Source organism: Lutra lutra, chromosome 17 (assembly GCF_902655055.1).
Source record: "Lutra lutra chromosome 17, mLutLut1.2, whole genome shotgun sequence".
NCBI lineage: Eukaryota > Metazoa > Chordata > Mammalia > Carnivora > Mustelidae > Lutra > Lutra lutra.
In genome coordinates, this window is record NC_062294.1 from 50,084,416 (window position 1) to 50,101,115 (window position 16,700).

The following is a 16,700-nucleotide window of genomic DNA, read 5'->3' on the forward strand; positions in this document are numbered from 1 at the left end:
GCGGTTTACGGGACAAGGGGCTCGCTCTGCCCTTCCGCCGGCCACCCCAGGACCCGGTGGTTTCAACCCTGTTCTTACCTCACCCACTCCTCCGTCCCCTGTTCTATTTATAGATTATTTATTGTTTGCAACAAAATAAAGTGGGACCTTGTTACCAGCAAGAAAGAAAGGCAGGCTCCTTTGGTCCCCTGCTTCCTCCCTGGGTGGGGGCTCCTCCTGCACCATCTGGAGGCCCCAGGGCCTGCCCTGGCGAAAGCACACCTTCCCAAGCGGCCTCGAGGAGCTGACCTCCACCTCTGGCCCCGAGGTGGCCAGAAAACCAGAATCTCAGGTCAGGCTTTTTTCTGGCTCAGTGTTTCCTTCGGGCAAGTAACGCAGAAGGTAGCTCACACCTCTGGAGGGTCTAGTTGTCTGTTAACTTTATTTTAATTGAAATGGAGGCGTAACATGTCCTAGAAAAATAAAGATTTGATACAAACTAGATACAGGGGTCAGGGTTGCCCCAGGGGTGAAGGGATCTTTGGTCTGGGGCCGGATGTGAGAATGAGGGCTCTAGTCCGGGGAGGGGGTCTTCCCCAGGCCTCCCAGCACCTGCCTCCCTTCTCAGCAGGAAGGGCCCAGCCCCGAGGCTCCATCGGTGTGGGGCACAGGACCGCCCGGCCTCCACCCTCCGACTCCAAGTGGTTCTGAGAACACTGGACGTCAGCGGAGCTATTAATAGTGTTTGAGGGAGTGACAGGGGGAGAGCTCAGGGGGCTGGAAATCAGCCACGTGGCCGAGCTTTCGGCTCACAGCTAGTACCAGGTTGGGGGTGGCAGCCCCAAGTCAGGACCCCCAAACCTCCATGCGTATCTGGGCACACAGAGCAAGGAGAGGGCTGTAACAGAGGGCCCCGATCCAGAGGACGGTGTTCCTGGACGGGAGCGGACAGGGGCGAGTCCCCCTGGCACCTCCAGGGCTCGGAGAGGTTACGCAGCCTGGGACGGGGGTGGACGCCGTGGGTAGAATCTTGGGCTCACAGCGATGGTGTGTGAGCAGCCCCTCGGCCCAGGCGGTCCTGGATCTCGAGCACCATTGGCAGCAGAGGCGATGAGGCCCGGGGGGCTGCGTGGGGGGGTTCACAGCTCCAGAGGCTCTTCCACAGGCACCGACTGCAGCTGGGTCAGAACCTTGGGCTCGGCTTCCAGCCCCTCGTCGGCCTCACCGCCTGCCGTGGACCCCAGGAGCAGACCCTCGGGGTCGGGGTCTGGCAGCCTCAGCACGGTGTGGGAGGCCTGTGTCCCCAGCCCTTTCTCGGCTTCCAGCAGCCCTTCCGGGCCTGTGCTCAGTTCCAGTCCCGCGGGCCAGATGGGCATGGCTGCGGGTGACAGCATGAGCCCTTCGGGCGGGGGCGCCGGGAAGCCAGGCAGGAGGCCGGAGGAATCTGGGGAGAAGGGCAGGCTGGTAGCGGCGGCGGCAGCAGGGACAGGCGGTGGTGGCGGCTGCGGTGCAGACAGTGGGCCCAGGGCATGGATGTCCGAGAGCGCGGGGCTGGGGGCCACCGGTAGGGCTCCCTCGGGCAGTGAGATGGCCGGGTCTGGCTTCAGGGGCAGGGCCAGGCTGGGGGCAGGCGGCAGGACCTGGGAGACCAGCATGCTGGTGGGGAAGGTGGCCGTGAGGATGATCTTGCCCTGCTGCACGGCCACACCCGTCACGATGGGGCTGCCGGACACGGGGTTGGCCAGGAGAAAGTTTCCTGTGGGGATGAGAGATGGGCCAGGCGCGGGGTGAAGCTGGTGTTCCACAGGGCCCGCAGGGAGATCGGGGTCGGGGGGCTGTGTCTGCATGGCCGGAGCCTCAGGCCAGCCGACTGGCTCTGGAGGTTCGGGTTGTGCCAGGGATGGGCTGCCCAACCTCCCAGCCTCCCCGCCCCCACATCAGCAAGGCGGGAGGTACCTGGGGCAGTGGCCGAGGGCAGCTGCAGGGCCGTCACGCCCACCCCGGAGTTTATCAGGTGCACGTTGGCAGGGCTCGCGGCGGCTGCCACCTTCACGGGGCTGCCTGGCCCAGCGGCTAACAGCTGCAGCGGCCCCACAGCCTGGGGCAGGGTCACCACCTGCGAGGTGGGCACCACCTGGGGCAGATTCAGCAGTGGGGATGTGGGGCCCAGGCCTGCAGGGTACCCAGGGGGTGGGGAAAGGGGCACCACCTGCGGAGAAGCCACAGAGGGCACGGGTCCTGGGGGCAGAGGAAAGGGGGGCGGCCGGTGGGGGGGCCGGGCACCACCTGGGGCAGAGGCCCAGCAGCCTCCTCTCCAGCCGGCCCGGAGGCAGCCACCTGGGCTTCCTTGGTCTCAGCGGTGTCGGCCTCGGGCTGAGCCTCCTCTAGCCGCACCTCCCCGGTCTGAGGGTCCAGGACTAGGGAGGTCTTGCCCTCGCTGGCCCCCTGGGGCGCGGGCTGCTGCGGTGGAGGGGCGCCACTGCCACCCGTGAGCAGCAGGGGGCCCAGGCTGGAGGCCTCCCCCAGGGCCAGGCTGTTGATGATGACCGGGCTGCCGTTGAGGAGCACCGCGGGAGAGCTGCCGGCGGCCAGGAAGCTCCCGTTCACCAGGATGGAGGAGGAGGCGGGGCAGGGCGCGGGAGGGGCGGCCCCGGCCAGAAATATAGAGCCCTGGGCTGGGGCCTCTGCAAGCACCGGAGCCGCCCCCCTCTCCAGGTCCTCGGGACTGCGGCTGGACTCGTCCTCGGTGGTGGGGTTCCCGTCAGACTCGCTGGCCAGAGAAAGGGCTGTGAGCTGAAGCCCTGGACGCCCCGTTTCCCCACTGGCCGCCAGCAAGACGCCTGCAGGGGCGCCGGCAGACTGCACCCTCCCCACCTTGCCCCAGCCCAAACTTTTGCAGCAGAAAGCGGGAGGGTGGACTATAACACCTCCTGAGACCACTCAAGGACCCCCAAGGACGGAGCCTCTGCAAGTCCAGCATTGATACCTCTCCATAAAAGCTAAAGCTGGCCCCATCGGAGGGAGGAGGCCCTCCTCTCCCAGCCCCTTGGCCTCCGGGCCCCAGAGGCTGAGCACTGGGCAGCACAGCGTCCCCTGGGTCCCCTGGGTCGGGCTGAAAGCAGCCCAGCGTCTTCCCGGAGTGGAGAGGCAGCAGCCTGCTCACGTCCCGGGGCCTCTCCCCCGCCCCAACCCCTGCCGGGCGTCAGAAAAGGGAGTGAGAGGCCGGCGCGCAGGGTGGGAGGGGAAGGGCTTGGGTTACAGGGAAACCGGAGCTGGGGAAGGTTCACGTTTCACAACAAAGACAGACGACGGACCACGCTGTTTGGGCCCCGAGAGGGGGGTGGGGGGGTGAGGAAAAGACACAGCCAGGGAAAGGCCCGTGCGGGGTGGGTAGACAAGGGCCGGTCCCCCTTTCCACAGCCCCCCATTTTCTCACTGCCTCCCCCCAGCCACGAACGCGGATGGGACTGGGGACGGAGCTCCGGGTGGTGCAGAGGGTTGAGGTCTCCCAACCTCCGCGACAGGAGCAGCGGGGTCGGGGGCAGGGCCGGGGCCGTATGCCTGTTCCGTCCACACGTATTCCCCGCGCCCTGGGGAGGGGGGGGCACCTGACGGTGTGAGCAGGAGGTGTCCCAGGAGCTCGGCGCGCTGACTCCGGCCATGGGCATGGGGGAGAGGGAGGCCGGTGGGTACCACGTCCCCGGGAAAGCAGGACTTGCGCCGCCCGGGTTCCCCTCACCTCTTGCAAGGCGCGCCGCCGCCGCCCCCGGTCCGATCGCGCTGTCGCCGGTTCTTGAACCAGTTGCTGACCTGCGTGAGCGAGAGGCCGGTGAGCGTGGCCAGGCGGCGCTTCTCGTCCGGCGTAGGGTAGCGGTTGCCGCGATAGCAGGCCTTGAGCGCGGCGCGGGAGCGCTCCTTGAAGCAGTAGACGGTCTCCTCGCCGTCCCATATGGTCTTGGGAAGCGGGAACTTCTTGCGCAGACGGTACTTGTCCACTGCGCCCAGCGCGCGGCCGCGGGCCCGCTCGGCCTCGTGGTAGCGCGCGCGCAGGTAGAGGTCCTGCAGAAAGGCGTGGTGGGCGGCGGGGAAGGGGCGGCTCTCGAGCAGCCGGTAGAGCTCGGCGTACTCTCCCCGCTGGAAAGCCACCAGGGCCCGAGCGCGCAGCACCGGATCGCTGCCACGTAGGCGCTCGGCCGGGGGCAGTGCGCCCAGGAAGCGGCTCAAGCGGCCGGCGTGGCCCGCCTGTAGCAGCGCCTCGCAAACGCACGCCACCTGCTCCGGCGAGAAGCGGAGGCCCGTGGGCGGCTCGGCAGCGGCCTCGGGGAGCGACCCGGGGACGCCCGGGGATCCCGGGCCCTCCGCTCCCGACGCCGCTTCGCCCGCCCCGGCCCCGGCCGCGGCCGCCGCCTCACCCTCGGCCGCCTGCAAAGTCTGCAGGAGCTGGCGCGCTTCCTCCTCCTCTTCTTCGGTCGCCGCCGCCGCCGCCACCGCCTCCCCCCCGGCCGCCGGCCCCGCGCTCGGCTCCGCAGGCAAGGTAGCCATGTTTTGCAACTTTGGGAAGTTCCTCCCTCCTTCTCCTCCTCCCTCGGGCTTTCCCCAACCCCCTCCCCAGCCCGTCCCCCCTTTCCGCCCTCCCCTTCGCGCTTCCCGATCTTCTCCCCCGCGCCGACCCCGCGTCTCCCCCAGCAATGCCAGGCCCAGCTTTCCACTTGGGTCTCGGTCCCAGTGTCTGTGTGAGTGCCCGCCTCCCTCCCCGTCTGTCCGTGATTCTCCTTTTGTTTTCCCTCCGCCTCAGGCCGCGCTTTTTTGCCTCCCCCCGCGTGTGCCTCAGGCTCAGGGCCTCAGTTTCCCCATCGGGACAACGGAGAAGGTAACGGGCCGTCCGGGAGGGCTGAGGGCGCGAAGCCACCTCCGCCCGGAGACTAAGCTTCTGCACGCCTCCGTCTCCAGAGTCCTCTGAAGGCCCCCCCACTCCCCATCTCCGCCTGCGCTCCGCCCCTCGGAATTCCCGGCTCCGCAGGGGGGCGGGTCTGGCCGGGAGAAGGGGCGGGGGAAATGGGCTAGAAAGTTTGCAGCAACTTTTCTTGAGCAAGTCTCTGGAACGGAGGCGCGTGGCCAGCGCAGGCGCAGTGGTAGGAGGATGGCCGCGCGCGCTGCGGGCCCAGCCCCCTTCTTCCCGGCGAGCGGGTGGCACAGCTGGGCCACAGCTGGACAGGGGGCGGTGCCTCCTGGTGGCTCGCTAGCCATCTCCTATTGGCCCGGTGCCGAGGTCACGCCTCCCGGCGTCCCCACCCCCACCCCAGCCCTGATTCGTCAGCTCTGCGGCCCGCTAGCTTCCCGCCAGGCCATTGGCCGCCCCCACTCGCCTTCCGATTGGCCCCCTGAGCAGCCGCCTTCCTACAACGCAGAGAGAGCGGACACCCTGGAGTTCCCAGCTTTGGGCAGACGGGAGGGCCTTTTATTCGCGAGGATCGGGGGTGGGGTCCTAGGTGGGGAGAGACAATAAATACTGAGGAATGTCGGGGTCTCAGTGCATCCAAAACGTGGATTAGGGCGCTGGGGTCCTGGAGCCTGTCAGCGGGTCGGAGGACAGGTCAATAAATACCCAAACTGCCGAGGCGGGCGGAGCCTGCAGTGGCTCCGAGAGCAGCTCACGTGAGGAGGGCGCGGGAGTCCCCGAAAGAGCGGGGCTGGCAAAAGCACAAGGTTCCCGAGAGAGCGGGCGGGCGGAGCTCGCACTAGACGTTCGCCGCGGGAAGAGGACGTTCCCGGGATAGCGGGGCCTCATGCAGAAGGATGTGTGGTCTGCGAACCGATGGGGGCGGGGTAGGGGCAGTGGGGAGGCGGGGAGGGTGATAAACTGATGGCCGAGCCCTGGCCCTGCTGCCTTCTCTAGATGGCAGTTTGCCCATCCATGTCGGGGCCTCAGCCAGGCCGCAGGAAGGAAGTGGTCTGCGATTCCCCCCGGTTACAAGCCTTCCCGGATCGCCGTGCTCCGACCGCGGGCCCGGCTCCTCCCTCCCCGGCCGCCAGGGGGCGGGCCCGGATCACAGGGCTGGAGCTGGGGTGGAGACCCACGCTTGGAGCGTTGTGAACGCGGAGGCGGTGGGAGCGGCTTCTGGGCGATGGCCCAGGTCACCCAACCCTCCGGCTTGGGGTTCTAGGGTTCAGGGGGCGAAGGCGGCTCCTGGGTGGCGCCAGACCGGGACGAGATGTTCGGCGTAGGCCACCAACCCAGTGCAGCCCAAGGCGGCGGCAGCAGCCAGAGCAACGGCGAACAGGAGCAGGGAACGCGCCTCCGATAGGTCAGGCTTAGGGACCTGCGGACAAGAGGGCGGGATCAGGTCCCCGCGACACGGCACACCAATTGGTTCCTGGGACTCGCCACGCCTACTCCCATAGGTGGGTCCGCCATCCTCTCTGGCACTCTGCCCCGCCCCCGCGGGCAGCGGCGGTTGGTCCGCTGGCAAGCCTCGAGTCTTGTCCGAACTCGCCACTGGAGGCTTCCTAGCGGCCTTGCTGATTGGCTGCCCGGGCATCCTCCCTCCCCGCTGCGGGCCCCGCGCGACACAGGCGCAGCTAAGCAGAGGCGGCCTGGGGGTACGTGGAGCGAGGAGGGGGCGCGGCGGCGGGCGGGCGTGAGCAGCCGGACGTACCCTGGCAGGGAGCAGCAGGTGGCGGCGGTGCATGGGGCCTGGCCCCACCAGCGGGCATTGGCCCAGAGCCACGGCCGGGGGGCCATCTAGCTGGAGAGAGAAGGGACAGGTGACCCGATCGGAGCCCAGCCCGGCCCGGCCGCCCTCAGCAGGGGGCGAGAGACAGCGGAGGGAGTCGGGGAAGGAATCGAGGGAGAGCCTAGACGGAATGTGGTTAGAGGCCTGGACCGAGGGGTATCTGGTAGACGTGGGGCTGAATGGAGGGTGTTTGCTGTCTGGAACCCCCAAGAGTTAGGGTGATCCCTGAATGTGGGCGGGGAGACGGGGCGGGGTCTGCAGAGGGGCTAAAAGGCTTGATACAGGGGAAAAAGAGGGGTCTTACATGGGAAGGTAGATCCGTGGCCCGGGGACTGGGGACCCCCGTGACAGCTGGAAGGAGAAGAGAGAGGCATAGGGCGCGTGGAGGGACGGAGGAGGGCGGTGGCGCGGCGTGCCCCAGCCTGGGCCCCTCGCCCGCCCCCAGGTGTCCACACACGCCGCGGCCCACCTCCCCCCGTCGCCCTCGGGAAAGGGGACGCATGAGGGACTCGCCTGCATCTCCCCGGGCCTGCAGCAGCTCCATCTGCTCCTGCAGCTGCCGGACGTGCGCCTCCAGGTCTCGGTTCCGGGCCTCGGCCTCACGGAGCTGACTGCGGGGAGCAGAAGACCGTGAGCCCTCCCGGGCTCGAGCGAGACTGGCTGCAGACGGCAGGGACGGACCCGGGCGCCCCGACCCCGACCTGGCAAAGTTCTGGTTAGCTGTGCGGATGGCCTCCAGCTCCCGGCTCAGGCTCTGCCGAGTAAGCACCTCCTCCTCCAGGGCCTCCTGGAGCTCCCGCAGCGTCATCCGGGCCTCCTGGGCCTCCGCCGAGGCTGGAATGGCTTCCGGAATCGCCGCTTCAGCCTGCGGGCGGGACTGTGCGGAACTGCGCTTAGGGCTGCTCGGGGCTCCTGCTGGGCCCAAGACCTGCGCCCAGGTTCAAGGCTGGGGACGCCCCTCTCCTTGTCCTCTAGATCTCTGGGAATCCTCCCAGCTCGTGCAGTGACCCAGATCTCCTTCCCTAACTAACCCCAGCCCCTGTCCTGGTCTCCTGCCTTTGGTCTGGACTCTTCCACGCTGGAACCAAAGGGCTGTTCCTACCACCCACACCCAGTTTGACCACGTCCCTCTCCTCCTCTCCAGCCCCTCAGCGCCCTCAGGGGAAGGCCTGCCTCCCTGTTTGGCTGGTTTCCTGTTGGCCTCAGTCTCCTCTCCCCTCATTCTCCACGCCCCTCCTCCTGGAATAAGTAAATCAGCCTTACCGCCCTCCTTTCCTTTTCCAGAATAAACCTTTGCCTTGAATTGACCAGTAGGTACTTTTCTTCCCAGGGATGGTCCTCCTTGTTCTCCTCCTCCTCCTCCTCTTGGGCTTGCCCCTCTCCAGAGTCCTCCCCTCCCAAACACAATGGCCTGTTTTCATTTCTTCATAGGGATCATTTCTGACTGAAGTAATTTTGTCTCTACTTTGTTTTCTGTCCCTTTCTGTCAAGTGAGCTCCCAGAGAGCTTAGCACTCCACAGCACACAAGATCCCAGAAGCCCTTGCGTTTCTCTCCCCTTTGTGCCTGACCTTCTCCTCCAAAGACTCACTGTTTCCTCCGGTGGGGGCACGGTGGGCTCCGGGCTGGCTGCTTGCACAGGTGGCTCAGGCAATGGCTCGGCCTCCAGTTCCATGGCTGTGGGGCCTGGGACCTCCTCGTCCCTGGGGAGAGGAGCAGGGCAAGGGGAGGGAGAGCTGGGCCCCGTCCCTTGCGTTTAGAGCCAGGACTTCCTCTCCTGTGGTCATGGGAGAGCCAGACCCTGAAGACCCCCTAGTGTGAGGAGGGGAAGGGCAGAGAGAAGGGAAGTAACTGCCAGGTTGGTGTGACAGGTCCCCTTCTTGTTAGTAAACGCCTGCCCTTCGCATGGCCTCATGGCCCTGGGAGCCGGCCTCTGCACCTTCTGGAAGATCCTGGGATCCAGACACCCATGCTCTGGGGCCTGCTTATGTCCTCCCTCTCCATGTGACCTTTGCAGACCCCTCTCCTTAGGATGTCAGGACAGTGAGGAGTGCCCCACCCGACTCTAGCCACCTCCAAAGATACGGTCTTGAGACTGGGTGTGGGATCCCAGGACTGTGATTCTGGTCATCAGCGCCCCTGCCATCCCCAGCTGGTGGGACGGGGTCACGCCCTCCCTGGGAATGTGAAATTGCCATAAAAGTGGATGTCCCCTCCAACCCAACACTCCGTCTCATGGAAACTGGTTGGAAGGGCCTGGTGAGCCTGGGCGAGCCTGACCCGCCGCAGCTGTTCATCCAGCCTGGGTTACAACAGAGATGGACAGCTGGGTCCCGACACGCCCAGTGAGGAGCACACTGCTCTGTGGCTCAGGCTGTTGTTCATTCATGGTAAGAATTGGCATTTGTGGGGTGCCTGGGTGGCTCAGTCGGTTAAGCCTCTGCCTTCCGCTCAGGTCATGATCTCAGAGTCCTGGGTTCAAGCCCCACATGGGGCTTCCTGCTCAGTGGGAAGTCTCCTTGTCCCTCTCGCTCTGCCCGCCCCCCCCAGCTTCTTGTGCTTGTGCACGCTCTGTCTCTAATAAATAAAATCTTTTTAAATTTTAAAAAATAATTTAAAGAAAAGGAAATGGCATTTGCGATACATTGTCCAGTAACTAAACAGGTTAGTCCACGTCATGTTCTCACAGTTGTCAAGTATGTGGGCGCGCATATATGAGCTAGGGACCGTCCCTGATGTTGGGCTTCCTTTTCCTTGTCCGCATTTTCTAATTTACCTGTGACAAGCAAAGTACTGTTTGTATAATTAATGTATTTAAAAGGCTTTGTGGTTATAAGAGTGATTCAGTAAGTTTGTATTCTTTTAAGATCAATTTAGAAATTCTAAACTTATTTTCTAAGATTCAGAGGTCCCATGACTATACTAGAAATCTGAAAGTGGAAGGTTGGAAGATTCTGGAAGGCCAAGTCTGGCTCTGAGGTTTTAAAACTGAATCTAAAATTTCACAGTACTTATGGCCTGAGATTTTAAGGTCCTACATCTCTGGAATCCTAATAGTCTGTGGTCCCAAGGCAGGAAAGTTCCAAGATTAATCCTGCAATACGACTGGGTGCCCCTCCCTGGGCCTCTGGAGGCTGGCACCTGCGGCCTACTCACAGGCTGCCCTGGGGCCACGCCTACCTGAGGGCCATGCAGGAGTAGGAGTAGCCCACAAAGGGCAGGTGGACCCCCAGTGGCATGGCTTCCCGCATGTCCGACAGCGTCTCCTATACAAGAGAAACAGATGTGGGTGACCTGTGCTCCTCGGGGCTGGTCCCTGGGCCCTTCCCAGTCTGTGCTTAAATACCTGCTCCCACTATCTCAAGTGGCCCCTCCCTCATCTTCTTTCATTGTATCCTGCGGTTCCCCTTGGGGCACTCCCCACGCTATAATTACATACTTCTCCAGGGCTGTAAGTGGATGAGGGCAAGAGGCCAGGGGCTGGAGCTGGCTTGGTCCCTGTGTGTCCCCAGCAGCACCTGGCACAAGGGCACCCAGGCTGAACATGCGCTCAGGACAGCCTGTGTCACAGTTGAGACAGAGGTGGCCTAAAAGAGATTCCTTCACACCACTGTGCTTTCCTGCCTCTCACTTCTTAATCCTCCAGGCCTCAGCTCAAATAGCGCCTCCTCCAGGCAGCGCTCCAAGATTTTCCATGCTGGGTCAAGAGCCCCACCCCGGTCCTCCCAGTCTCATCTCCGAACTCTCTGGGGAGTCGTCTGGGGACCAGTCTGTGTTCCCCCACTGGATTGTGAGTCCAGGTCACCACTGGGTTCCCAGCACTGGGGGGGGGGGGGGGGGCATAGAGCACGTGCACGAGGAATGATTTCAAGACCCCAGGAAATGGGTACTATTCTAAGCCCAACTTTATGGATGAGGGGTTGGGGTGGTGGGATACCCTCTGCCCAGCAGTGGTCGCAGGTACCTACCCCGCCCCCGCTCACCATGGCAGTGAGCCCGTCTTCCACCACATCGAAGTTGCACGTGTCAGTGGCACCCTCAAAATCCGGCGTAAAAGGGGGCACGCTGTCTCGGAGACCGTCCCAGTCAAGGCCAAAGAAAAAAGGATGATTCTGGAAATCACCTGCTCCGTCCCGGCCCAGCCGCATCTCAGGGGGACACAGCAGCTGCTGGATGAGGTCTCGAGCCTCCTCAGGGACCCCTCCATCGGCCAGTGGTAGAGACAGGTGCTCCTGCCCGAGGGAGAGGGAGGACGGGGGATGTCAGCCGGGCAGGATGTGTGAGGGAGACCAGGGCTTCCTCTGGCCGGGCTCACCTTGTAGTGCACGATCTTGCCGTAGGTCTCAGCCGTGGAGTCGGCGTAGAAGGGCGTCTGCCCGTAGAACATCTCATAGGCGAACACTCCCAGCGCCCACCAGTCACACTCGGGTCCGTAGCTGCCCATCCCGGGCCCGCCGCCCACCGCCTGCAGGATCTCGGGGGACAAGTAGTCCGGCGTGCCCACAGCAACCAGTGACCGCACCTGAGCCAAAAGGCGCAGAGTTGGGCTCGGCCCCGCCCCTCCGGGCTCTGGCCCCGCCCCTCTCAACCACGCCCCGAAGGCGTAGTCCTCCCCTCTCCTGTGCTAACCTCAAGCCACTCACAAATTTAGGCGTGGGTGCCCTCCTCCTCTTTCCCTCTCCAAATCTGGTCGTGCCCTCACCCTAACTCTACCTGTGCGCCTCAGCCCCGCCGCCACACTGCACTTTCGGTCCCCCCATCTGACCCCACTCCTCTTTGGTGGACCGAGATGCCCAAAGCGTCGCACCGCACCGCTCACCGTTCCGTCTGCCCGCAACTTGAGGCAGGAGCCGAAGTCGGCCAAACGGATGTGACCGCAGCGGTCCAGTAGGATGTTGTCCGGTTTGATGTCTCTGCGCAAACGGAAGGGGCAAGTGGAATAAGTGAGCCTCCTTCCATTCATCACACCAGGCTCCACCCCTCCTGGCAGCACGGCCTCGGGTCCCACCCTCTTAGGCACCATGCTCTCCAATTGCGGCTCCCCCTTAGTGGATTCTGAAATCTGAACCCCACTCCTCTGGCCCTGTCCCCAGTGGCCCCCACCAGTGAGGTCCCTCTCCCGGCCTCGCCCCCTCTGGGGTCCAACCTTAGAGGTACCCTGCTCCCTGCCTGGGTGCAACTTTTGCTTTTCTTCTCTGGGCCCCGGCCTCAGCCCCCGGCCTCAGCCCCCGCTGCGCCCACCTGTGTACGTAGCCCAGCCGGTGTACCGAGTCTATGGCCATGACAATCTCAGCCAGGTAGAAGCGCGCCATTTCTGCGGGGATCCGCTCCCCAAACTTGCTCAGCAGCGTTAGCAGGTCCCCGCCCACGTAGTACTCCATGACCAGGTACTGGCAGGGGGCGCGACATGGCGGGGGGCGGGGGGTAGTCAGTCACACCCCTCGTCGCTGACTGTTGATAGCCCGGGACAAAGACTATGTCTTTGTCCGCAAATGCCCCATCCCTGGGCAGAGGCCCCGTAGTCCCAGCCCAAGGAGAGCCTGAGAGATCTCCCAGGCCAAACCAGAGACACTCCTCCCCAAAACCAAAGAGAGAAGGGAAAAGAGAGCCCAGAGAGCTCCCAGTGCCCAAAGTACACAGTCTAAATACCCTGCCCAGGGGCCCCCTGATAGATTGTAGAGAGCTATCGCAGTCCAGGTGAAAGATCCCACCCCACCCGCGATGGTGGCATCTTTACAGGGTCCTCTGGAATCAGCCTGGGAAAAGAGCGGTGAGGGACATCTTCCATCCCGGGAAAGGAAGACCAATTCCTACCACACCCAGAGACGCTGCTGCCATTTCAAGGCAGCTCCCCAAGCCTAGAACTTCCCCCTGACCCCGCGACGTTCACTGACAGCCTCGGGGTCGGAGTCTGTCTCCCTAGTCCTCCCGGGTCTGGGGCTCACCAAGTAGTTCTCATCCTGGAAAGCGAAGTGCAGCTCTGTGATCCAGCGCCGGTCCCCGTTCACCAACACATCCCTCTCTTCGCGGAAGCACGACACCTGCGGGGCCCCCAGAGGTACTGAAGCGGCCGGGGGCCGGAGCGGGGGTGGGTAACCCTAGCACCCTGCACCTCCGGCCCCGGCCCTCACCTCGCCCCTCTTCAGCATGTCCCATTTATTCATGATCTTCATGGCATACACCTGGCCCGTCTGCTTCATCTTCACCACCGCCACCTGAAGGCCGAAACGGGGTGACCGGGGGCGGAGATGGCAGGGGAAACACGGGGGCTGGCCCAGATTGGACTCCACCCCTAACACGCTCGTGGCACCGCCCCACTATTAACGCCACGCCCAGCGCCCTCAAGCCCCGCTCCCGCCCGACTGGTGCAGGCTTTCTCAACTCAGTCATTCATCAATTTCTAAGGTCCCGCCCCAAACCCTTGGGTCCCGCCCACTGCACGAAAAGTCGCGTCCCCTGTTCCGGCTAGCTGCAGCCGCCGCTCAAGGCTCACCTCGCTGAACGCCCCGCGTCCGATCACCTTCAGAATCTCGAAGTCATCCCTCTGCAGACGGGCCTCCTTAAGCCTCGCCGCGATGGGCTCCACTGGGGGGCAGGGGGAGGTGAGAACCGAGGGTAACTGGGACTGACACTAGAGACAGGAGGAAGTCCCACCCTCTGCCGCTCAGTCTCCCCCCACCCCACCCCCAGCCCCCGGTCTCTGTCCCACGGTCTCCTCTGTCCCTTGTTCTCTCCTCTTCTCTCTCTCCTAGGACTGTCAGCCTCCCAAAGGCTTCCCCACAAAAACATTGTGAGAAGTTCTGGGGACCCCTGAACTCCCCTCCTAGAGAAAAAAAGGTGGGATGCTTGAGGAACCCCTTTTAAAGAAGGACACTGAGCCAGAGGGCTCTAGTGGGTGCAGGTGGAGAGGGCGGGCTCTGGGAAAGGGAGGCTCTGGAGAACAGAAGATGAGGTGAGGCCCCGTCCTTAGGCCCCCCCCCCCCCACCCCGAGCTTCGGGCCTCACCCGTCCTCCGGCTGGCAGTGGGAATGCCTGCCAGGCCCACCCCAGGCTTCTCAGACCATCTCAGATCCCGTCCTGGAACGCTCAGTTTAGTCCAGCACCTCCAGGTTTAGATGCTGGTGGCTTTGGACCACACTTTGGGAAACACTGGATTTGGGGATGGGGCCCCCAGAGGGAACAGGAGAGGAAGACAAAGCCAGCGTGGATCCAAATTCCAGGCTCTAGTGTACTCGCCGCTCTGTCCTCAACTCGGGGAAGAGGGTTCTTTCAGTCACCCCTCATTTATGGGTGGGGAGGTCATGGCTCAGATGCGTGAAGAGTCTGGCCCAGCCCTACAGCTAGGAATGTTAAAGAGGGCAGGTTGGGAGGGGAAGGGCCTAGCGGAGGGAATGCACAGGGAGGCACAGGGAGAGGGAGGCCTGGGAAGTGGAGGACGCTGGGGACTTGGGAGGCAACACGGAGAGAGGGATGGGTTCAAGTGAGAGTAAGGGGAGGTAAAGTGGGCTAAGGCAGCGAGAGACGGACCCCCACGAGTTTCGGGGAGAGCGGGGCCGGCAGGGAAGAACCAGCCAGGGCCCAGGACAGGGGAGGGAGGAGAGAGCCAAGACGTTGAGCCCTTTTAAGGCAGCAGGAACCCAGGTCCCCTCCCCCGCCCCAGCGGCCTGGCAGGGGAGGGGCCGCAGAATACTGCTCAGGCCACAAAAGGAGTGCTCCTTACAGGAGAGCCAGACCCCTGCCCCCCAGCTCTAGGCTCAGTTTACCCAGCCAGCTGAACTTCCCACTCTGCAAAATCAGGGCCCAGAGAGTTATTAAGGGCCCGGGGGAGGCGGGGAGAAAGTTCTCCCAGGGGCTGAGTGGCCTGGCCTTTGGTCTCCACCTTCCTATCTGTGAAATGGGAGGGACAGGAGTGAGGCCTGGGTCAGAAAGAGATGAACACGAGAAATGGAGGAGAGGGGGAGGCAGAGTGACAGAAACTAGTGACCAATGACCCAGCGACCAAGCGCAAGCCACTGAGGGACAAGCCATTGCAGGGACGGAGTGGCAGGGTGTCAGTGAGAGAGAAAACCAAGAGAGAGGCAGACAAGGCCAGAGGCTGAGGTGGAAGCATCTGCCTTCCAGACTGGTCTCCAGGGGAAGACCTGGCCAGAAGGGACTTTGTGCAAGAGCCGGAAGGTCAGAAGTCATGAGAAGAGGGACCTGGGGAGCTGGAGGGGAGTCAAGTCTGCCCCATGCAGACTAGATGGACCAGGGCTGGGAAGGGGGGTGGCCAGATCCTAGAAAATGGGCACACCCAGGAGAACTCTAAATTGTTCCCCTGGCATCCAGGGGGTGGAGGGGTGCTGGGTGGTGCCTGTCTGCAGAGCTGGTTCTCCCCCAGGGCCTGGGCACCTGTTGCGGCAGCTGGAGAGGCTGGCGCCGAACACCTGCCCACTGGCCGCACCCCTGGCAGCTGCCCCATGTTGTCCCTTCTGCCTGTCCCTGTGCTCTGGGAGACCAGGATGGAGAGCCATGGGGCCCATTTTGGCATGTGTGAGGGTGGTCCCAGGACACGGGGCTCCCAGCATGTCCCTAGGCCTAGACCTTGAGGAGGGGGTACAGCAGGACCATGGGAAGCTGTGTCCAGTCCAGCCTACCACAGCTCCCAGCTCTTAAGCCATGCCTGTGCTACCCTCTGCTGAGCCCGGCCTGCACTGCCAGGGTGGCTCAGGGGTAGGGGCATGGCACCCTAGGACCCAGGACCAAGTTTCGGGCTCCTGAGTGGGAGGCTCTCCCACATCTACCTTGCCCCCAACTCTCCTCATCTCCAGCCTCTGCCTTGCCCTCCCCACCCCTCAATCTGGGGCACGCATGCAGGCAGGCACTCACCCCACTGTAAGAAGTCGGCCACATACTTGTCCTGGGCCAGGTCGGAGGCCCCCAGCTCCTGGTGGACGCCCAGGAGAAGGTCGAGCAGGGGCTCCAGCCCCAGGAAGCCAGGGTCCAGCACCAGCTGCTGGAGCCGGCTCAGCCGCACCTCGGCTGACATGTTGGACAGGCAGCACCATGGCCCCTCCCCGGGCCAGGGGCTCGGGGTCCTCCCGTCACGGGGCCCGGCAGCCCCTGTCCAGGCCTTGGGGCTCTGGCTGCATGTCTGCCTGTCCCTGGCTGTCCCCTGGGCCTCTCTGGCCACTTCTCTCTCTGCTGAGGCCTCCTCCCCTTCTCTCCACCCCTCGGTCCAGCCCTCTCCCGCCTCCCGGCCTTAACCCCTCCAGAGCCAGGCCCCCCAACTCCCTCCTACCAGGGCCCCTCAGGACTACTCAGTGTGAGATGGGGGGATGGAGAATCCCAACTCTCGCACCACGCCTGCCCCCCAAAAAGGCGGAGCCCAGAGGGAGCTACAGGTGTGGCAGAGGCCAAAGATGAGCCCTCCCATCCCGAGGGGGCCAACTGAGGTTCAGAATGATCGGGTAACACCCCTCTCAAGCCCTGGAATTGGGGTGGGGGAGGAAGGAAAGGGGGTAGGACTGGGGGGGTGCAGGAGGCCAGTGCAGCTTCAAGGGTGACTCAGCCAGGGATTCAGACTTTGGGACAGTTTAAATTTAGCCCTCAGGGCCTCTGCTTTACACTGACTGGTTTTTTTTGTTTTTTTTTTTTTTTTTTGGCAGGAGGTGGGGAAGGGGTGGTGAGAGAATTGGGAAGGGAGGCCCTCAGGAGCCAGGACCGGGGGTGACCCACTGGCCAAAGCCTGGGGGAGGCAAAGGAGCCCCCAGAATAGCTCCCTGGACCTGGCCACACAGCCACATTCCTGCCCAGGCCAGGATTAGAAACAGAAACATTTCGGGGGGTGGAGGGCAGAGCGGGAAGACACCCCTCCCTGCAGCTCCGGAGAGCCAGCCAGGAGGGATTTTCGTTGTTCCCGGCAGGGGCGGACAGCACTCCCGCTCCTGGAGGAAACCGTGGTCTCCAACTGGCACCCTGCGAGCCAGGAGCACTGAGGCACCAGGAG

General features: G+C 63.7%; 2 protein-coding genes and 1 long non-coding RNA gene across 4 annotated transcripts; 1 reads left to right on the forward strand and 2 right to left on the reverse strand.

Annotated features, from left to right (window-relative positions):
* Positions 1 to 402: 402 nt before the first annotated feature.
* SIX5 (SIX homeobox 5) lies at positions 403 to 4,609 on the reverse strand. Its single transcript, XM_047710278.1, is given in 4 exon segments — positions 403 to 1,735; positions 1,936 to 2,239; positions 2,242 to 2,749; positions 3,719 to 4,609. Coding segments are annotated over 4 exon segments (2,232 nt in total). The 5' UTR covers positions 4,522 to 4,609; the 3' UTR covers positions 403 to 1,118.
* Positions 4,610 to 5,402: 793 nt separating this feature from the next.
* On the reverse strand, positions 5,403 to 16,188 carry DMPK (DM1 protein kinase). The gene is given in 17 exon segments (XM_047710281.1): positions 5,403 to 6,299; positions 6,636 to 6,668; positions 6,671 to 6,706; positions 6,708 to 6,725; positions 7,018 to 7,064; positions 7,227 to 7,324; positions 7,415 to 7,578; positions 8,304 to 8,415; positions 9,893 to 9,978; positions 10,696 to 10,944; positions 11,028 to 11,234; positions 11,532 to 11,625; positions 11,954 to 12,102; positions 12,658 to 12,753; positions 12,844 to 12,927; positions 13,206 to 13,297; positions 15,581 to 16,188. Coding segments are annotated over 17 exon segments (1,878 nt in total). The 5' UTR covers positions 15,741 to 16,188; the 3' UTR covers positions 5,403 to 6,146.
* On the forward strand, positions 6,390 to 8,016 carry LOC125088797 (uncharacterized). 2 transcript variants are annotated; one of them, XR_007123789.1, is made up of 2 exons: positions 6,390 to 6,579; positions 7,159 to 8,016. It is a non-coding gene; the product is annotated as an uncharacterized LOC125088797 (long non-coding RNA). The 2 variants fall into 2 exon arrangements; XR_007123788.1 differs by having other exon boundaries at positions 7,270 to 8,016.
* Positions 16,189 to 16,700: the final 512 nt, after the last annotated feature.